Source organism: the organism of the source record quoted next, unplaced genomic scaffold (genome assembly GCF_019419815.1).
Source record: "Pyrus x bretschneideri cultivar Hongxiangsu unplaced genomic scaffold, Pyrus_bretschneideri_v1 Contig2, whole genome shotgun sequence".
Lineage (NCBI taxonomy): Eukaryota > Viridiplantae > Streptophyta > Magnoliopsida > Rosales > Rosaceae > Pyrus > Pyrus x bretschneideri.
Genome location: NW_025999501.1, coordinates 8,672,801 through 8,689,855, shown reverse-complemented (window position 1 = coordinate 8,689,855; position 17,055 = coordinate 8,672,801). Strand labels below are relative to the sequence as shown.

Sequence of the window (17,055 nt, the reverse complement as noted above, 5' to 3'; positions counted from 1 at the left end):
TGTTGTTTTATTCTAAAATGATGTCTAAAGTACATATCAGGAAATGTACTATTATTGACAAAATAATCGTCCAAGAGATCAATATCTCGTCATTATCTGCTTCTATCAATGTTTGTGGAACGACTAGCCTGGAGATCTGAGTCATAGCTTGGATGACTCGACAGGAATGTGAAGCTCTTTGAAGCTCTTTGACTGCTTGCTTCGTCATCTCTCATTCTACGTTTCTCATCATCTTCCTCTTTCATCTCATTTTCGTCCACCTGGAGATTGAACACTTCTTTCTCTTGCTTAAACAATTATTTCTCTTGCTCACCGATTTCCCACAACATTGTTGAAGAAGACATTGTAAGAAAGAAACATAAATTATGAATAATGATAGAGATTTTGATTTTGGTGTGTGATTTCTTAAGATTGATGGTGGGTTATATAGAGAAAAAAGAAAAGATTATGTTGTAGATAATGCCACGTGGCATGCCGTTATTCGTTAAAAATCTGATCGAAATCTATCTTTAAAGATTGTAAACAGATTGTGATACGTAACACAACATGATTAGTTAAAAATTTTATCGGAAATTTATCATCAATGATTCTGAAAAGGTGACGACATGTGGCAATGCTGCATTGGATAAAAATCTTATTGAAATCTATTACCAAAAATTGTCTTTTCAGATAATGACACGTGGCGCAACAAAAACGATTAAAAATCTTATTTTCAATTACAAATAAAATTATTTTGTATTATTTTATAAAATAAAAAATACTAATATTTTATTGTCTATTAACATGGCTATTCATGTAAGGATGGAGATACAAAAAGTAATTACTGTTCATTAAAGACAATTACTATTCATTGAAGGTTATTCAATAGGAAGTTGTCTTGGTGGCCTCGATATGCTGGACTTGCTCTTATAAGAATGGTGCTTTTCTAAAATATTGGGTTCGAACTTCTAAGTATTTTTCTATGAAGTGTAATTATATCTAGGGTTCTTATGTGAAAATCCCATAAATTTGGATCTTCACATTTTTTGTTTTTTTTTTTTTTTTTTTTGAGAATGGAAGATAACAAGAAGTGTGGATGCAATACGAGAACTTCCCATAAGTTCGTCCATCTAATGCTACTTTCGTTCAAACTCGCTTAATATCGAAGTCGGAGTTCTGATAAGATTCAGTGCATATGATTTTCACATAGAAAATCAGATAAACTAACTTGATAAAAATACAAAGAGAATTGCAAGTAGTGGTTGCGTTTGAGGAACAAACCTGATGCCCCCTGCTGCTTCTTCCCCACTCAGAATGGCTCACAACCAGTTTTTGCAATTGCCACACTCCTCTGAGAGCCATCTGCCACGCGTTCATAAATCATTTCAATCAGAAATTTATACCAAAAATTGAAACAAATAATGAGTCGAAATTTTGTTAAATACATACAAAAATTTCTAATCACAACAACCCTAACATTATATCATTTCATAAAAAAATTAAAAAAAAAATTAGTTGTCTACTTACCTTTTTCTCGAAGCTCTGTTACGATGAAGCTTGGAAACCGCGTCGATAATGAGAGAGGAAGTAGGTGGGGGTGAGATTGTGGAGGCGGATATGGCGTCGTGCTTTGGGGTGGTGGTGTACCGGTCGCGGCAGCGCAACGAACAGATAGAGAAAATGGACAGAGAGCGAGAGAAAGAATCGGAGGAGGAAGACTTGTGTGCGGTGGGCTTCTTAATTTTTATTTTTTTATTTTTTTATTTTAATTTTATTTTATAAGTAGAACGATATATTTTACACTAAACGAAATGAGAGAGTTTGACTAAACCACCTATTGAGTAACTTAATTTGTTATTAAATTCGTCATCTACAAAATTCAAACCTAAAACTTCTCTTACATGTGGAGAGGAATACCACCAGATTATAATACTGGTGAACTTCTTACTTAATTGAAACAATGGGCTTCTTGGTTTCTGGTTTCTTAGTTTTGGGCCTTTAAGCCTGCATGAGATTGAGCCCACTTAAAATAAACCCCTCCCATTTTCACTCTGAATTCCCCATCTTTGCCCCAAAGTGTGAATTCTTATGGAAAGTTACGAGCAATGTCATTTGCAATTTATTTATCAAAATGACTTGCAACTTTACCATGAAGATCCTTATCTGTTAAACTGCACACATTTGAAATAAACAATATACGTCCGGTTTTAGGTAAAGATAATTGAGTTTCAGGAAGTAAAATCATATCTTCTGTTAAAATTGTAACGAGTTTATTTGAGATAATTGTCGCATTTAACTGACATACAATCGGAAGCAGGACAAGAAAATAGCGGAGTACAAGCTCCAGCATCTTGTCCGAACACACATTTGTTCGAATGACGAAGCATACCAATCTGTCTTCCAGCAACCAGAAGAAGCTGGACTTGCAGAGGTTTCAAATTGTCAAGGGCTCTTGTACATGCGGCCACCAAAGTTTTAACAACTAACACATCCAACTTGGGGCCACTTGTCCTACCATATTCCGAGCAGCTGCGATATGGTCCATATGGATGGTCAGTGATCCGCAAGAAACTATTGTTTTTACCAAGGCAGAAGAGAACTTACGCGCCGAATTTCAATAGGGCTCTTCAGCGTTTCTGTATAGATGCTGGTGGAAGGCCAGTGGTTGACGGCATAGTAGATAGTCAAAGCTTTACTACTAGGGAAAATTGCTTAGTTCTGACTCTCCATAGTTCATATTCAGCAGTCAAAGCCTTACTAATTGCCGCTAAGAAAAATAGCTTGCGTAAATTTATATAGCCAAAGAATTATGATTGAATTACAGAATCCAATTACATGCATGAAAGGTTATATGGTAAACCTAATTCAATTCTCTCACTGTACAAGGGGTCAGCCAAAACCAGTCAAATAAGCCGGGGCTCACATATGTGAAGACAACTTATACTAGCAACCAAGCTTCGACCTCAACCAGACATCAACCAGCATATTGCACTTCACAAAGTGTTGAGCTAGGATGGAATATACCTGGAATTTCCACAGATTTCAAACTCTTTTCTCCTTCTCGCGAGATTTTGAAGCTTTTGAAATCATATGCTGCTTTGAGAGTATCTCCGCAATCTGTTGGCGACCAAACAAGTCAGAGCTTTTCAGTATCAGGTTTCTTGTAGCTGAATCAGCAACATAACCTTGTCCTGGCATCCACTGTAGCATTTGAAAAAGCATGTCCTTCTTCTCAGGGAGTGAAACATAGCGAGATATGGCCATCTGAAATAGTCCCTGTGCAATGAAGGAATGAAACTGAGCAGTGACTTCAAAAGGTAAAATCTGAAACAGAAGAGGTGTAAAGCTTCCGTTGAGGATTTTATATCCATTGCAGATTTCATTGCTTATGTACATTTTCCCCACAACTTGGTATATCCATTGTTACCCCGCCCATCTACTGGGTGTTCAATGTTTCTCTCTTTAAGGAATATTGTCCTCACTTATTATATACTAAAAAATAAAAAATAGGTAGATCCAAAACAGTAGATGGAATAAAATCCACCATAAAATCACTCCCTTCCCGAATGGAAAGATACAGGGCTTGATGGCTCCCACATACAACCATAAATTTCTCCATGACCGCCTAGTATCTGATAGTCTGAAGCAAGTTGCTTATATAAAAGTATAAAATTTCTGAAGAAACTTATTGACACCCATGAAAGTTTACCTGATCTATCTTGCAGCCAGAAGCATCAACTGCCTTCAAAACATCATTTATCAAGTTGATGTTTCCCAACTTCATAAAGGCAGTTGCAAACTTTTTAATAGCAGGCTTAGAAATTAACCCTGCATTGTCCTGACCAGAAAAGAAAAATGTAATTACAAGAGTCGTAAGATACGCATTGAAGAAACGTATCTTTCAAATTACATTGCTCACCTTGACTACTACATACGCATCTCTGAGAAGCTGTCCTGCTACTAGAATGTGCAGAATCTTCTCATGAAGGGCCTTGCACATTGTCCGCTTGCTATATCTCAGCATATTGTAAACAGAGTATGCTTCTGAATATGCTCTTATCTTACCAAGAAGAAACATTAAGGAGGAACACAACTCCTGAAATATAAGATACCATCAATATTTCAAAACTCAAGGTTCTTGCATAATCTTTGCACCACAGAGCATTCTGATGCTATACTTTCGAAGAAAACAAAAACAATGTTTCAGAATCTCCTTGTATGTATTTGTGCATGTATTTTGTGCATCATGTATGTGTGTAAATACAAAGAAAACACTTATGGACAAGGATCAGAATCGTGATAAACCCTCACTAGCCATTGGATCAGAATTGCGATAAACCCTCACTAGCCATTGGATCAAATCTAGAAGATCATATCCAATCTCCATAAAGTAGTAATTTGTTAGTTTTGGATCCAACAGTCTGTTAGCATGTAAGCCATATGCCAATATACCATACATGCTAGCTTAAAGGCTAAAATAGTGTTGCCTTATGATTGTAGGGGCATTGCACAATACAGTTAGTGATGTGTGGTGGTAATAATGATGAAAAATGATACAAAATTTTCTTAAAAACTTCAATACTAGTAAATAATTATATATTCCTAAAAGGATTAATTTATTGCAACTTCAAATTTTTATGACTAATTTTAAATATAAAACAACAGTATCATATAGGGAGCAAGAAATAAGCTAAAAAGGTATTAAATATTTAACACACCAATCCTCAAGCTGCTTGTTTAAGAAACTCTAATCGGTGCAAATTTACAAACTACTAATATGAGAAGCATAAAAAGAATATAATAGACTAGAAGTCTACTATTAGGAAAGAACCCTATTAAATTTAGCTTGAAACTCTTTAAGGAAAACATTTACCGGGTGTCTTTTAGGCAAACTCTTTTAGGCAAATATTAGTGTTTACACAAAATAACAAATACTAAGCCCCAAAGCCCCAAAGCCTATGCATAATGATAGTTCCAACACTAAGCCTTCCCTACTTGTTGTTAGTTATTTCGAGAGCTTTTTTTTCTTCAATCTATGAGAGACCCACGGGGCCTATTCAATAGACAATATAATAATTGCATAAGTGACAACATGTACCATATATTTCCATTATACATTTTAGAGGCAAGTAAATTGACAAAGGATAGTCTGCAAAGAATTCCTACAGTTGCGGAAACTAAATTCGCTTAGTTCAACAAGTATAATCAAGAAGATGCATCTCGGAAGAATACCTCATCTGGTTGGTGGCCCTTCTTGTGCATGTCCTCCATGGTCTGATAAGCAAGCAGGTATAACTTCTCCTTACAGAAGTATTTTATGAGGATATGGAAGGTATTATAATCAGGAGTGATTTTTAATTCATCCATTTTTCTCATCATTTCCATAACACTATCCATATCGCCTGCTCTGCAATAGGCACAGATCATTGTATTCAACATAACTAAATCATATCTATCATGGGTTCCTTCAAAATCCTTAGCCAGCTGCTTTGCATCTTCCAGAAGCCCACCTCGGCAGAAAGCTGAGATCATGATGCTGTAAGAATAGCCATCTGCAAGTGGGAAGAAAAGAAAATCCAAAAAATTTCAGTTGTAAAGATAGAAACTTAAAATTCTGTTAGTAAGAAAAATCCTACAAGAAAAGAAATACAGAGTTCAATGCAAGTATCTACCAAAACTCCAGAAACATCCATACTTTTTTCAGACTGTCACTTATTTTTTTTGGAAAAGCGATTCATGCACAAGTTTTATGTTACTTAGGCTAATTTAAGAGCTCCTATCTTGTTTTACATGACATTTGTGAAGACCCTTGGCACTAATAGCTTGGTTGATAACCTATACATATGCTTTTGAAGACACAAAATGCATAATTCAGCTTCCCGTAGGCTTTTAGTGCATCATGTGTGCAATACAATACCATGCATATCTTGAGTATAGAAAAGTTTGGGAATTTGTCTCTCTAAAACTTACCTGATCGAACGGACTTCTCCTTCATTTCATGAAAAACCAACTTAGCTTCATGTATACGCCCAGCCTTAGCAAGGGCATCCATCAATAAACAGTACGGCATCTATAAATAAGTCATAGCCACAAATGTAAGAAGACAACAAAATAAATAAATCAAGTTCCTAGAACTAACACATAATAGCTGGATTGTCAGATTGTGGTGGTCGGAGGTCCACGATGTGGCACGCAAACAACACATTAGTGTAAACAAAATAATCATTACTAGGTGTTTTTACTAATTCAGCAAACACAAGATGTTAGGATTAAGACACAGAAAGATCATTCCAAGAGAATGCCACAAAGCATTTTACTCAATGTGTTTCATGACATACTTAAGGGAATGACTCGAGGGATAAAATCAATCAGATAAAAGTTAATACTATCTGTGCAAGCAAGCAAACAAAGGTTTCAGATGATAACTACAAAATCAAACCCCTGTAAATTGTATCTATGGTATCAAAACCTTACAAATGGTATCTACAAGGATTCATGGTATTTCATTGTCAAACCACATTGTTGCCCTGAATTTGTTTTGTGACTTTCTTATTTAATTTATTAGATTATCTGGTGCAAATTATATAATTTTGACAATCTATAAGCTACTCTATTTGGCTCTAAAGCACTTCTTCCATAAAGAAAACCATTGCAGGGTAAAGTCACAACATCTTATCCTTTTAAACTAATGAAGTTAGATGAAAAGTCCTCGTGTACCTCTTCTTCAGCATAACCCAAAGCTTCCAGTTCACCTAATAGCTCTCTTGATTTTTCGAACAGCCCCCCTCTGACATAAACCTTCAATAAAGTTGTCAAAATAACCTGCGAGCGTTTGCAGTAGGAGCAGAAGATATAATCAGTAAAGTATAGCAGAAAATAAGTTCTAAGCTTGCACCTTTGCATAAAATAAGTACTACTTTTATTTTATCTTTACCAACCAAGCATTTACAGATCTGCAAACTAATACTAAATATCTAATATGTTGAGAAGCATGAAGACCAAATGAAGAGTACGTAGGTGAAGACAAAATTGTAGACTGATGAGTGATTAATCAAATTTTTCATGTACAATTTTTTTATGGGAAGAATTTTTACCTAAAACTGTGAAGTTGCAATACAAAGTAACAGAGTGAATGAGTTACTATAATCTACTATGCACACTTATTTCCAGCTAGAACCAAAAAGATTAAGACCTGTAACACTGTCAATCAGGGTACTGCTTTTTCGGAGTTTAAGTAAGACTTTTAGTGATCAAGATTGGACCTGATTCTGTATTTGGTGCAACCAAAATGTAGCCATCTCAAAGCATGTGTACGTGTTATATGACCTATTCTTATATCCTTTAGTGTAGAACTCTTACAACTATAGATATCAGTGATAGAAGTAACTACTAATGAACTTCAGAATGAGGTAATCATGTATGGCAGTAAAACATTAACAAACCTTATTTGGTACTAACCCTGCAGATTTCATATCTTGAACCAAAGCATCAGCCTCCTTGTAGTTCCCTCTCATAGAGTACGCATTAAGCAAAGAGCTGTAGTGGTAGACATTTGGTGAATGACCCTCATCCTTCATCTTCTTAAAATAACCTTCAGCTTCCTCCAATTTATTATTAGATGCACAGACAGCTAAAAGTGTACCATAAATTACACTGTCCATCTGCAGCTCATTACGCTGCAATTCTTGAACAAATTCTAATGCCTTATTATAACCATTTTTGAGTTTGCTGCAACCTGCAAGCAGCTAAGATAATAGTAGATTAATAGTAATGAAGGTCAAATATATGAATAAGCAATTTAATATCGAACAGGTTTTACTTATCAGAAAAACAAACGGATGTTCAGAAAATTACATGTATTGTTGCTAGCAGGCATTAGACGTTTCTTATTTCGTTCATGAAATTAATGTAGTCATCTGTTAATCATGACAGCTCACAATCTTTCAAGTTTCTCTTAGAAAATTTATTAATAAGTGTGCTTCATACAAAGTAAGAAATAGGAAATGTCACTGGGAAAGCTTTTATACCTTTGTCTTACACAATATACTAGTAAATCATATAACAAATTCACTTGAAGAAACAAAGAGCTATTCCGAAAATTAACTTGTATTGTATAAGTTATTAAGCTGTTGATTTTTTATATTTCATTCATTTACGATAACTGCTAGTTTATATTTTGAGTTTTAATGATACTTTTTTTTGTCAGGAACAGACCTATTCATTAACGATAAAAGTAAAAAAAAGACAGTACAAAAGTGGCGAACAAGAAATCCACTTCAGGGAAAAAATAAATAAGGAATCTACATCAACAATTCTATCCTAAAGAAGTTGCATCAAGACAACCACATCATTTCTAGAAAACTACCTAATAAATGTTGTCAAATCTGATACAATAAAGGATAGCTCTCTAAACCTTGAAGCTACATCTGCCCACAGAAAAAAACCCAAAAACACACCCTATCCCATAAATGCTCCATCTCTTTCCCAAGCACATTCTCAAAGAACCCCTGTATTGCTTCCAATTCATTAAACCCAGAAAATTTCCATCTCAACACATCTCTACAGACCTCTCCACCAATAAAAATTCGTTGCGTAATGTACTGCAGTCTGCAGGACTCTGGAATAGCACAACATAAGCATTTCTCTTTAAGTAAGCAAGGCCACAAAGAACAAGCCACTGGGAAATTAGTTAAAATGAATCATAACCACAATCACTATGTGTTAATGTTATTCTTACTCAATGCAATTTTGGATGAGAACTCCTTATCCACAAATAGTTCTCTTGTTTTAATAATTTTCATTTTTACGTAGCGTCGTCAGCCAAGGACAATTATGATTTCCCAGTAAAACAGTATTTTAATTTTCAATTCTTATCATTGAATTCACTCCTTGATCAAAGATTCAGCCCATATCCTCTGTATGTTATCATTTTTTAAGAAAAAACTTCTGTTTTGAAATGCCAAGGAAAGCAACATTGCATGATACATTGAAATGCATACCGTACTATATGTGACAGCATCTGGCGTTAAACCATTCTGCTTCATCTGGTCAAATAACTTAAAGCTGACATCAAACTTGCCACTCCTGATCAGACTACCAAGAACAGAATTGCATATGTGAACATTCTTTTTGGTTGATTCATCTTGAATGTTATTGTATATTTCTAATGCTTTCACAGGATTGAGGCTCTTTCCCATGAACTTTATATAGCTGCTATAGGATGATGCACTGACTTTTTCATTCTGTAGCATCCATTCAAAGAGCTGTAACAATTGCAAATTTATTCTAATATCAAAAACTGGAAAGAGAAACTCAATAATTTTAGGTACAACATTCAAAGACAAAAAGGACGGCAACATATATGTTTTGTTAACAGTAGCATGTACACACGACTGGAGAGAGGGAGAGAGAGAGGAAAACCACAAATATGCTTTTTCTTAGCACACTACTTTCTTAGCACACTATTGGAGACATAAGGAATGAAAACTGAATATAAACTGCACGATCGAAATGCTTAGCAACACACACAAGTACATTAAAACAGCATAAATTACTTGCAAGAAATCATGAAACCAAAAAGAAGTCCGGAAGGCTTTTGCAATCTGATATTGGTGTTAAATAAATATTAAATGTTAAACAGAAATAAATAAATAAAACAGGTTGAACCAAATATAAAATATTCACTAACAAAATATAATAATTATAATAGTAACATTTAGATTCTCAAAGTCATAGCACCTGGGAAAGATCATGCCATCTTTTCTTCGTCCCCAAATGGCGTATAATGGCATTCAAGTCTTGAACCGTCAAACTCCTACCTAATCTGAGGGGGAAAATTAATGTCAGTTACACTGCATAACCAGAATAGATAATTCACGGTTCAAAAAGATTACTTCATGATCGAAGGAATCAAGTTACACAATCACAAAAAAAGATATTTTGGTATTGTGAACGAATCTAAAATAAAAATAAATCAAAGAATTGCAGATAATCCCGGTAGCATTATTAAGAAACAAAATGCAACGGTAAAGATGAAAAATGAAAATTGGATGACATGAACATGAACATGAAAATTAACATATCATTTGGGGAAAATTAACTATCTTCTAAAATAATGACTGCCTATTATTTTCGGCAAAGTATACGGTCTCCATAACACCGGCTAAGTATAATCTGAATAATGTCAGATGAAAAATGAAAAAGTAAATTATTTTCGAGAAAACAAAAAGATAAACACTTCATTCCATACAGCAGAAGCATCAAAGACAACCAAAAAAAAAAAAGATAATGGAACAGCACAATGCAGGCCCTTTTCACAAAACCCATTTTGAGTTTCAATTGAAAAAACTTAGCTCATGAAACAAAAACTGCAAACATATATAAAAAGAGATAAGGATGAAACAAAATACAGGATATCATAATACCCAATTCACTCCATTACTTGCAATTCAAACAAAACAATGTAACAGTCAAATTTCGCTACGGACTCAAAACACAGATACTAATTCAGTCATCATTCACTTGGAAAAACAAAAGAATTCAAGAAAATATATGTGCAGAAATGGGGCAAAAAATGAACTTATCCAAAAGAAAATTGCAGAGAAGGACCTTGTGAGAGCGGAGCCCAAGTCGGAGGAGTCTTGGACTTGAACAATTGCAGATTGTCTGGCTAAGTAGTGCTTGGAGTGGCGCTTCGGGGCACTGTTACTGCCATTGTTGGGAGCCTCCGCGACACGAGTTGTGACACAACAGAGATGAGAATTCTTGGCTCTTGCGCTCCTCCATAGAGTCGGAGAGAGAATGGAAAGAGAAGAAATGGGCGATGAGGGGCCGCAGAGGACGTGCTGGACACCGCCGGCGACGCCCTGTACCGACGTCACCTCCATTTTTCACTTTTTGATGAACTGATGGAAATGGAAATGGAAATTGAATTGAAGGGACGAGTGTAGAGTTTGTCTGAGTTGGGATTTTTCCAAGGGAAGATAATATTTTTTGGAAAATTTTAAGGGAAGGATTTCTATTTTTTTATAAAAATAGGAATTAGTTGTGGGCACTTCATCGAATTTGAAGGATCCAATTATTTATTTTTTAAGTTATACTTTATAGATCATTTTTGTAAAATATTACCTAAAACGAAAATGTTTAAGATAATTAGGTTCAAAGAAATTAACGAATACTTTGTTATATAAGAAACAATGAAATTTTATATTGATAATTACATAGGCAAATGGTTTCGGATTGAATTGAATTTTCACAAAAATTATCTATGAATCGAGACTTATAAAATAGGCGATTTGGATCATTAAAATTCAATGTGGAGTGAGCCACACCTAATCCCTATTTTTTTTTTTTAAATAGGAATCCCTTTGCATAAAGGGTCGGAATATTTTTTAGTAACATAACTAAATTTGTAAATAAATTTTTTAATTAAATCACATGAAAATTTATGAATAAATTATTATTTTAAGTGTTAACGTATTTATTTTTTATTAGTGTCATATTATTTAATTTACAAATATAATCTACCTAACATTACTTATATTTTTTACTTATTTTTTTCTATCCCTTGAAGCTCAATTGTTTTCCCATTTTATTGCTGAAATTCAAAAACTGTTACTTTGCCAATAGAACTCGATTCTCGTTTTACTTTGTCCCTTCATGCTATTTTATTTAAAAAATTTCGTTAATGTACTGATATTACATCAGTCTCAAAGTCCGAATGAGATATACATATTGAATTTCTAGGGTTTGAAGAAGGTACTATTGATTTCATTAATATCAAGCAGGACTTTCTTAATGGGCATTCGAGAAGAAGCTGAGGAATTCGATCTTCAGCTAATGGTGGTGATGCATGAGCATCTAGAAGGTTCCTACAAATGTTTAGGTCTGCTAGCTGGTTGGCATAAGGTTTGGGGTGTTTTGATTTAGGTCGAAAAAATTTGAGTTGTTATTAGATATAGCCCAGTGTGATATTTTCTACTTTAATTAAATTTATTTAAATAAATTTCTTGATTTAGACATTTTTATTCACATTTTTAATTTAAATATTTAAATATAAAGATTTAACCACTTTTCTAAAAAATTGTTAAAAAATTTTTATATGACATCATATATGATACCTACATCATAGATTGATTAAATACATATAACATGAAAGTAGAAGTACGAAAATAAATAAAACTTAAGTTACCTATCATCCATGAAAATTTGTTTGGAGAAATCTAATCATCATATATTTATAAACTCATACTAATATAGAGCCAACAACATAAATCAATTGGCACACTTAACATGTGATGGAGGTAGAAGACAACTTGAGATTCGAATTGGGGTAGGAAAAGCAATATATAATTCTTATATTTAACCCTAAATTAAGTAAATTAATCCTATAAATACGAGATAACATTTATCATAATTTAATAAACAGATAATAAAAGTAAGATGATGTGGATAATCAATGAACATACATAATCCAACAAAGTGACTAAACTTAATATAGATTAAAGACTTACAAAATTGAACTTATATCAAGTTTACTCAAGTCATAATAAGAACTATTATTAGCACTTAAAAATTTTCATTTCGCACTCCTCACAAAACTTATTTTTGCTTCTAAATATAGAATGTTTGAAGTGCAAAATGCGAATGTCAGGGTACCAATAACAATTCCCAGTCATAGTGGGCAAAAAATTAAATGGGTAAGTTATAGTTGGAATGGGATTTCTTATGAGTGAATGGAGTTATACACATTATATTGTCTTATTTCCACACTCACCTAATATTCTCACTCTCTTGAAAAAAAAAAAAAAAAAAAAAGTCAAAAAAAATATATAAACTCTTCCTCCACCCGCCAGTTTTCCCAAAGTAAACCTAATTTTTTTTTCTTTAATTTTCCTTGCTTTAAAAAGGTTATTATAATTTAAAAAACAATTATCATCAAACAAAATTACCCTAGCAGCCCCCTCCCGAAAAAACCAAAATCAAATTACGATTGTGGCACCACCACGTCACCAAAACTACTCAGGTATACAATCTTTTTCGTTACTAATTTAAATTTAGACAACACAAGAGAGACGACGTCGCCGTCCTAGTAGCTAGGTCTTCCTCCTCAACCCTTTGTTTTTCGGGTTCAAGCCTTCGTCCTCCCATTTGAGTAGATTAATATAGAATATCCAATAAGATCTATACAATATTATCTATGTACAATTGTATTACTCTTTTTTTAACAAATCTACACTATTAGGGTAGGGGACTGGGTTAATCCTCACAATGGCTTAAAAATAATGTGGTTCAAATTCACCTTTAAGAATGACCAAACCTAAAACCTCCACTTATAAATAAAGATGAATATCACCACTTAGCACTATGATTTAGTGGTATTCCTCTTCACCGGTAAGTGAGAGGTCTTAAGTTCGATTCTCGTCAAAAACAAATTTAAACTATATTATTGCTAGCCCATTATGAGGTTAAGACCACCCCCTCCCTTTAGTGTAGATAATATCAATTGTTCAAAAAAAAAATGAAGAGGAATACCACTACAGTATAGTACTAAATGGCTACAATTGTATTACTTGAAGGCAAGTATTGTTGGTTTTTGTGCGCACAATTGGAATTAATTTAACTTGTATAATTAAATACAAAACAAAAAATAATAAATAAATATACAATATGTTATCCTCAATTAATGTAGTCAATTCATGTCTTCACAATCATCCTGATGCATCTCATGTTGAGTTCTTACAAACATAGCTTGATCAATAAGTACTTCACCCCAAGATTTATGAGATAGATCTTCAAGTGGCTTCGAGAGATATCTTCTTTTATTAACAATTCTCAGAAGGCGATAAAATCCTTATTGCTCATTCATACATCTTCACTATTTGGCAAGTATAATCATATTGGGTACATAGAAGCAGTGAGGGCTTTTGAGGGGAAATCAAAGTTCATATTTATAAGCACAAGGGATCGATGATGCCTTAGTTCAGAGAACTTATAAACTACAATCTAAAGCTTTATAATTTTTTGACATGTGGTAAACATCTATACGTTTAACGCAATCAATGTTCAATGAACTTGTTCAATAGATAAGCACCTGTATATCCACCATGCGTCTATTTCACATAGCACAAGACCATCTATAACACATAGCATAAGACCATGTTAACCTTAATGCAATATACAACGGCCTTTCCAGATGGTCACTTCCAAATGGCTAGGAACTTTGTTTAAGAACTAAGTGACTATGAAATACAAGTCTTACTGCTCTAACCTCGTTTACAACATTGCTTCCATACCTTAAATCTCATGGACTCTTTTATTAGTATATTATCTCTATAATATAAAGTCAAACTCATAAATGAATTAATCTTGCATTATTATTCATTATTTGTTACCCATTTTGGCTGAGAAGTCTTTTAAAATATCTCATAAGCAATTGAACTACCCAACGAGTAGCCAAAACAAAAGAGGTTTTAGGGCGCAACTCTAACAATCTCCCAGTTGCACAAAAGCCAATAGTCATCATGACGCACTCCAAAACTATTCAAGCTACTTATGTGTTATCTCATTAGTAATGGGTTCATTACGTTCTTCTGCAATGTTAACTCTTTAAACTTGAACCTTCTTTTTCTTCTTCACAGATTCTCTAATCTTGTGACAATGCTTTCTGATTTTTGTTTGAACGATTCATGAAACTGTAGTTCCTTGACTTGAGCTAATACCCCATTGTAATCACCTAATAACGACATTATTGATCTAATGATAGAAACATATACAAGTTTAATGATAAACTTCTTTATTCAAAACAGCCTATCAATTAGCATTTGAAGCAAAATAATGTTATGTTACTCAGGTGGAGAGCATAATCCACTTCTCCATATCGTTTATCCAACTCACAACTCTTTCATTCAAAATGAAGACAAGTATTTATGTGAATCTACACTTTGTAGATTCCATGTGGTTGAAATCAATATAGCCTTCCACAAGCAATTTCCGTTCAACGCTTCCTCCATATATAAACATCATATCCTTAGACCTTCCCAAATACGTAAGTATCATGTGTTTTATCGGTTAGATTTAATTTTCACAACTACTGTATCCTTTATTTTCAGTCTTAACTAAAGAAATATTACTTTGTACGTGTAATAAGGAAATGAAAAGGTGACGTCCGCGGCAAAACGTGATTCATGTAGTGGTGGAGAGTCCTTAGACCATCTCCAACAATGACTTAAAACCTAAAATTTCCCCTTCCCCCCCCCCCCCCAAAAAAAAAAAATCTACTCCAACCCATGACCTAAAATTAACCTAAAACCTAAAACTTATTTTGAGGCCAAATACCAGCCCAATTTTAGGCACAAAGCAAAATGGTCTCACCAACTGAGACTAAAACAAGGGCTGTGAAGCCCACTGCCCAGTTTCCACTCGCCCAGACAGAGGGGTCATGCCTACACGCACCAGAGGATGACACAAGCCGGGCCCACCCATGTGGGGTTGTCCCCCGGGTGTCAGCCGACTGTGTAGCCCAACGGCTACTTTTTTCAATCCAACGGCTGGATTTAAATGGGCCGTTGGTTAATCCAACGGTCCAGGTTCAAATTATTATTTTTTTTAGTTTTATATTTATATATTTATTAAATCCAACGGCTTAGATCGAATATAATCAAATCTAACGGTAAAAAAAAAAAGATCTAACAGTCCAAATTTAAATCCAACGACTAAAATAATTTAAAACAATTATTTAACTTAAAATTCAACCAAAAACTCTATAAATACCTATCTATGTGTTCAAACATCCACACAAAACTCACTTTTCTCCTACAATTCTTCCAATTTTTCTTTCTACCATTTCTTCTCATTTCCAAATTTTTCAAGATGGCAAAAGAGCATGTTAGAGGTCGTAATTGGACCTTTGATGAATATATTGCTTTATGTTTGGCATGGATTTCTGTTAGCGAAGATGGTGTCGTTGGCACGAACCAAAATAGAAAGGTTTTGTGGGGTAAAATCGTTGATAGGTTCCATGAAAACTCCAACGCCAGTCGAAGGGAAGTTGGTGGTGTTTATGATCGGTGGAAGATTATCAACAAAGCGTGCACTTTGTGGAAGGGAAGCTTGGAGAGAGCCATGGTTGACATGCCTAGTGGAAGGGGCGCCTCAGAAATTTTGAGTTTATTTGTTGATATTTTAGTTGTCATGTACATAATAGTATTTTGCAACTAATTATTTTTATGTATTTGTTGCATAGGGTGACAAAACAATGGCAATTTACAAGACAAGAACTACACCCAAAAATCAAGCTTTTAAGTTGCATCATGCTTGGAACATTCTCAAGGATTGTCTGAGGTGGGGAACCGATGCGAACCAACAATGTGGAAGATTATTTCATAGTGAAGCCCCACCCCCAAATGATGTTAATAAAGGTGTGAATTTTGCCGACAATGAAGGTGTCGAACAAATGACCCCAACTTCTTTTTTTGCAAGGCTCCCGGGTAGAGATAAGCAAAAGGAAGCAAAGAGAAAAGGGAAGTCCCAAGATCCGACACGTGCCCAATTTGCTAGCAAAATGGCAATAATGAACGAAATCCAGTGCCGTCGGCAAAAAGAATCGGCCCAAATGCTTTTGGCCATGAAGGAAGAAGGGGATAGGGAGCAAGAAAGGTACGAAACTAATTTGATAATGGAGGACCTCGACAAATACACTCCAGAGAGGAAGATATACTTACGTGGTAAGCAAAAGGAAATTTTACGAAGGAATGCCACAAGGAGTATATTTCCAGATGATGATTCATCTCAAGACTATCACCCAAGTCCATCATCAAGTCAAGATGGTGAATATCATTATTAAGTTTATGTAGTCTATGAGTTTTCGATTGTATTAAGTTTATGTAGTTTATTAATTGTTTTTTTTATTTTTTAAGTTTATGTGGTTTATTAAATGTCGTTGGTATTAAGTTTATGTGGTTTATCTTGATTTTCATGTATTGATTTAGTGATTTTTCAAAATTTATCGGAATTTAAATATTTTTAGGTTAAAATGTTCATAAAATTAATTTAGGATAGTCTACATAATTTTTTTTT

General features: G+C 34.2%; 1 protein-coding gene and 1 long non-coding RNA gene across 3 annotated transcripts; both read right to left on the bottom strand.

Annotated features, from left to right (window-relative positions):
- Positions 1–808: 808 nt before the first annotated feature.
- Positions 809–1,741, bottom strand: LOC125476665. The gene is made up of 2 exons (XR_007257993.1): positions 1,507–1,741; positions 809–1,341 (listed from the first exon to the last, which is right to left on the bottom strand). It is a non-coding gene; the product is annotated as an uncharacterized LOC125476665 (long non-coding RNA).
- Positions 1,742–2,213: 472 nt separating this feature from the next.
- LOC125476939 (pentatricopeptide repeat-containing protein At1g10910, chloroplastic) lies at positions 2,214–10,959 on the bottom strand. Of its 2 annotated transcripts, none has more exons than XM_048583631.1 (11): positions 10,588–10,959; positions 9,718–9,802; positions 8,979–9,242; positions 7,422–7,724; positions 6,697–6,801; positions 5,950–6,049; positions 5,212–5,531; positions 3,899–4,075; positions 3,689–3,817; positions 3,004–3,255; positions 2,214–2,674 (listed from the first exon to the last, which is right to left on the bottom strand). In XM_048583631.1, the coding sequence occupies exons 1-10, from the start codon at positions 10,863–10,865 to the stop codon at positions 3,022–3,024; spliced, it is 1,995 nt and encodes a 664-aa protein (XP_048439588.1). In that variant the 5' UTR covers positions 10,866–10,959; the 3' UTR covers positions 2,214–2,674; positions 3,004–3,021. The 2 variants fall into 2 exon arrangements, with proteins under 2 accessions (XP_048439588.1, XP_048439587.1); XM_048583630.1 differs by having other exon boundaries at positions 2,214–2,669.
- Between the last annotated feature and the right edge of the window lie 6,096 nt (positions 10,960–17,055).

What these genes read in the sequence shown, in the direction of transcription:
- LOC125476939 (XM_048583631.1), bottom strand. Translation starts at nt 10,865, where the DNA reads ATGGAGGTGACGTCGGTACAGGGCGTCGCCGGCGGTGTCCAGCACGTC. An exon ending in ATGCTGTCACATATAGTACG is followed by an intron (nt 7,725 to 8,978) that starts GTATGCATTTCA and finishes CTATTATCTTAG; the next exon opens with CTGCTTGCAGGTTGCAGCAA. An exon ending in GGAGAAGTCCGTTCGATCAG is followed by an intron (nt 5,532 to 5,949) that starts GTAAGTTTTAGA and finishes TCCCACTTGCAG; the next exon opens with ATGGCTATTCTTACAGCATC.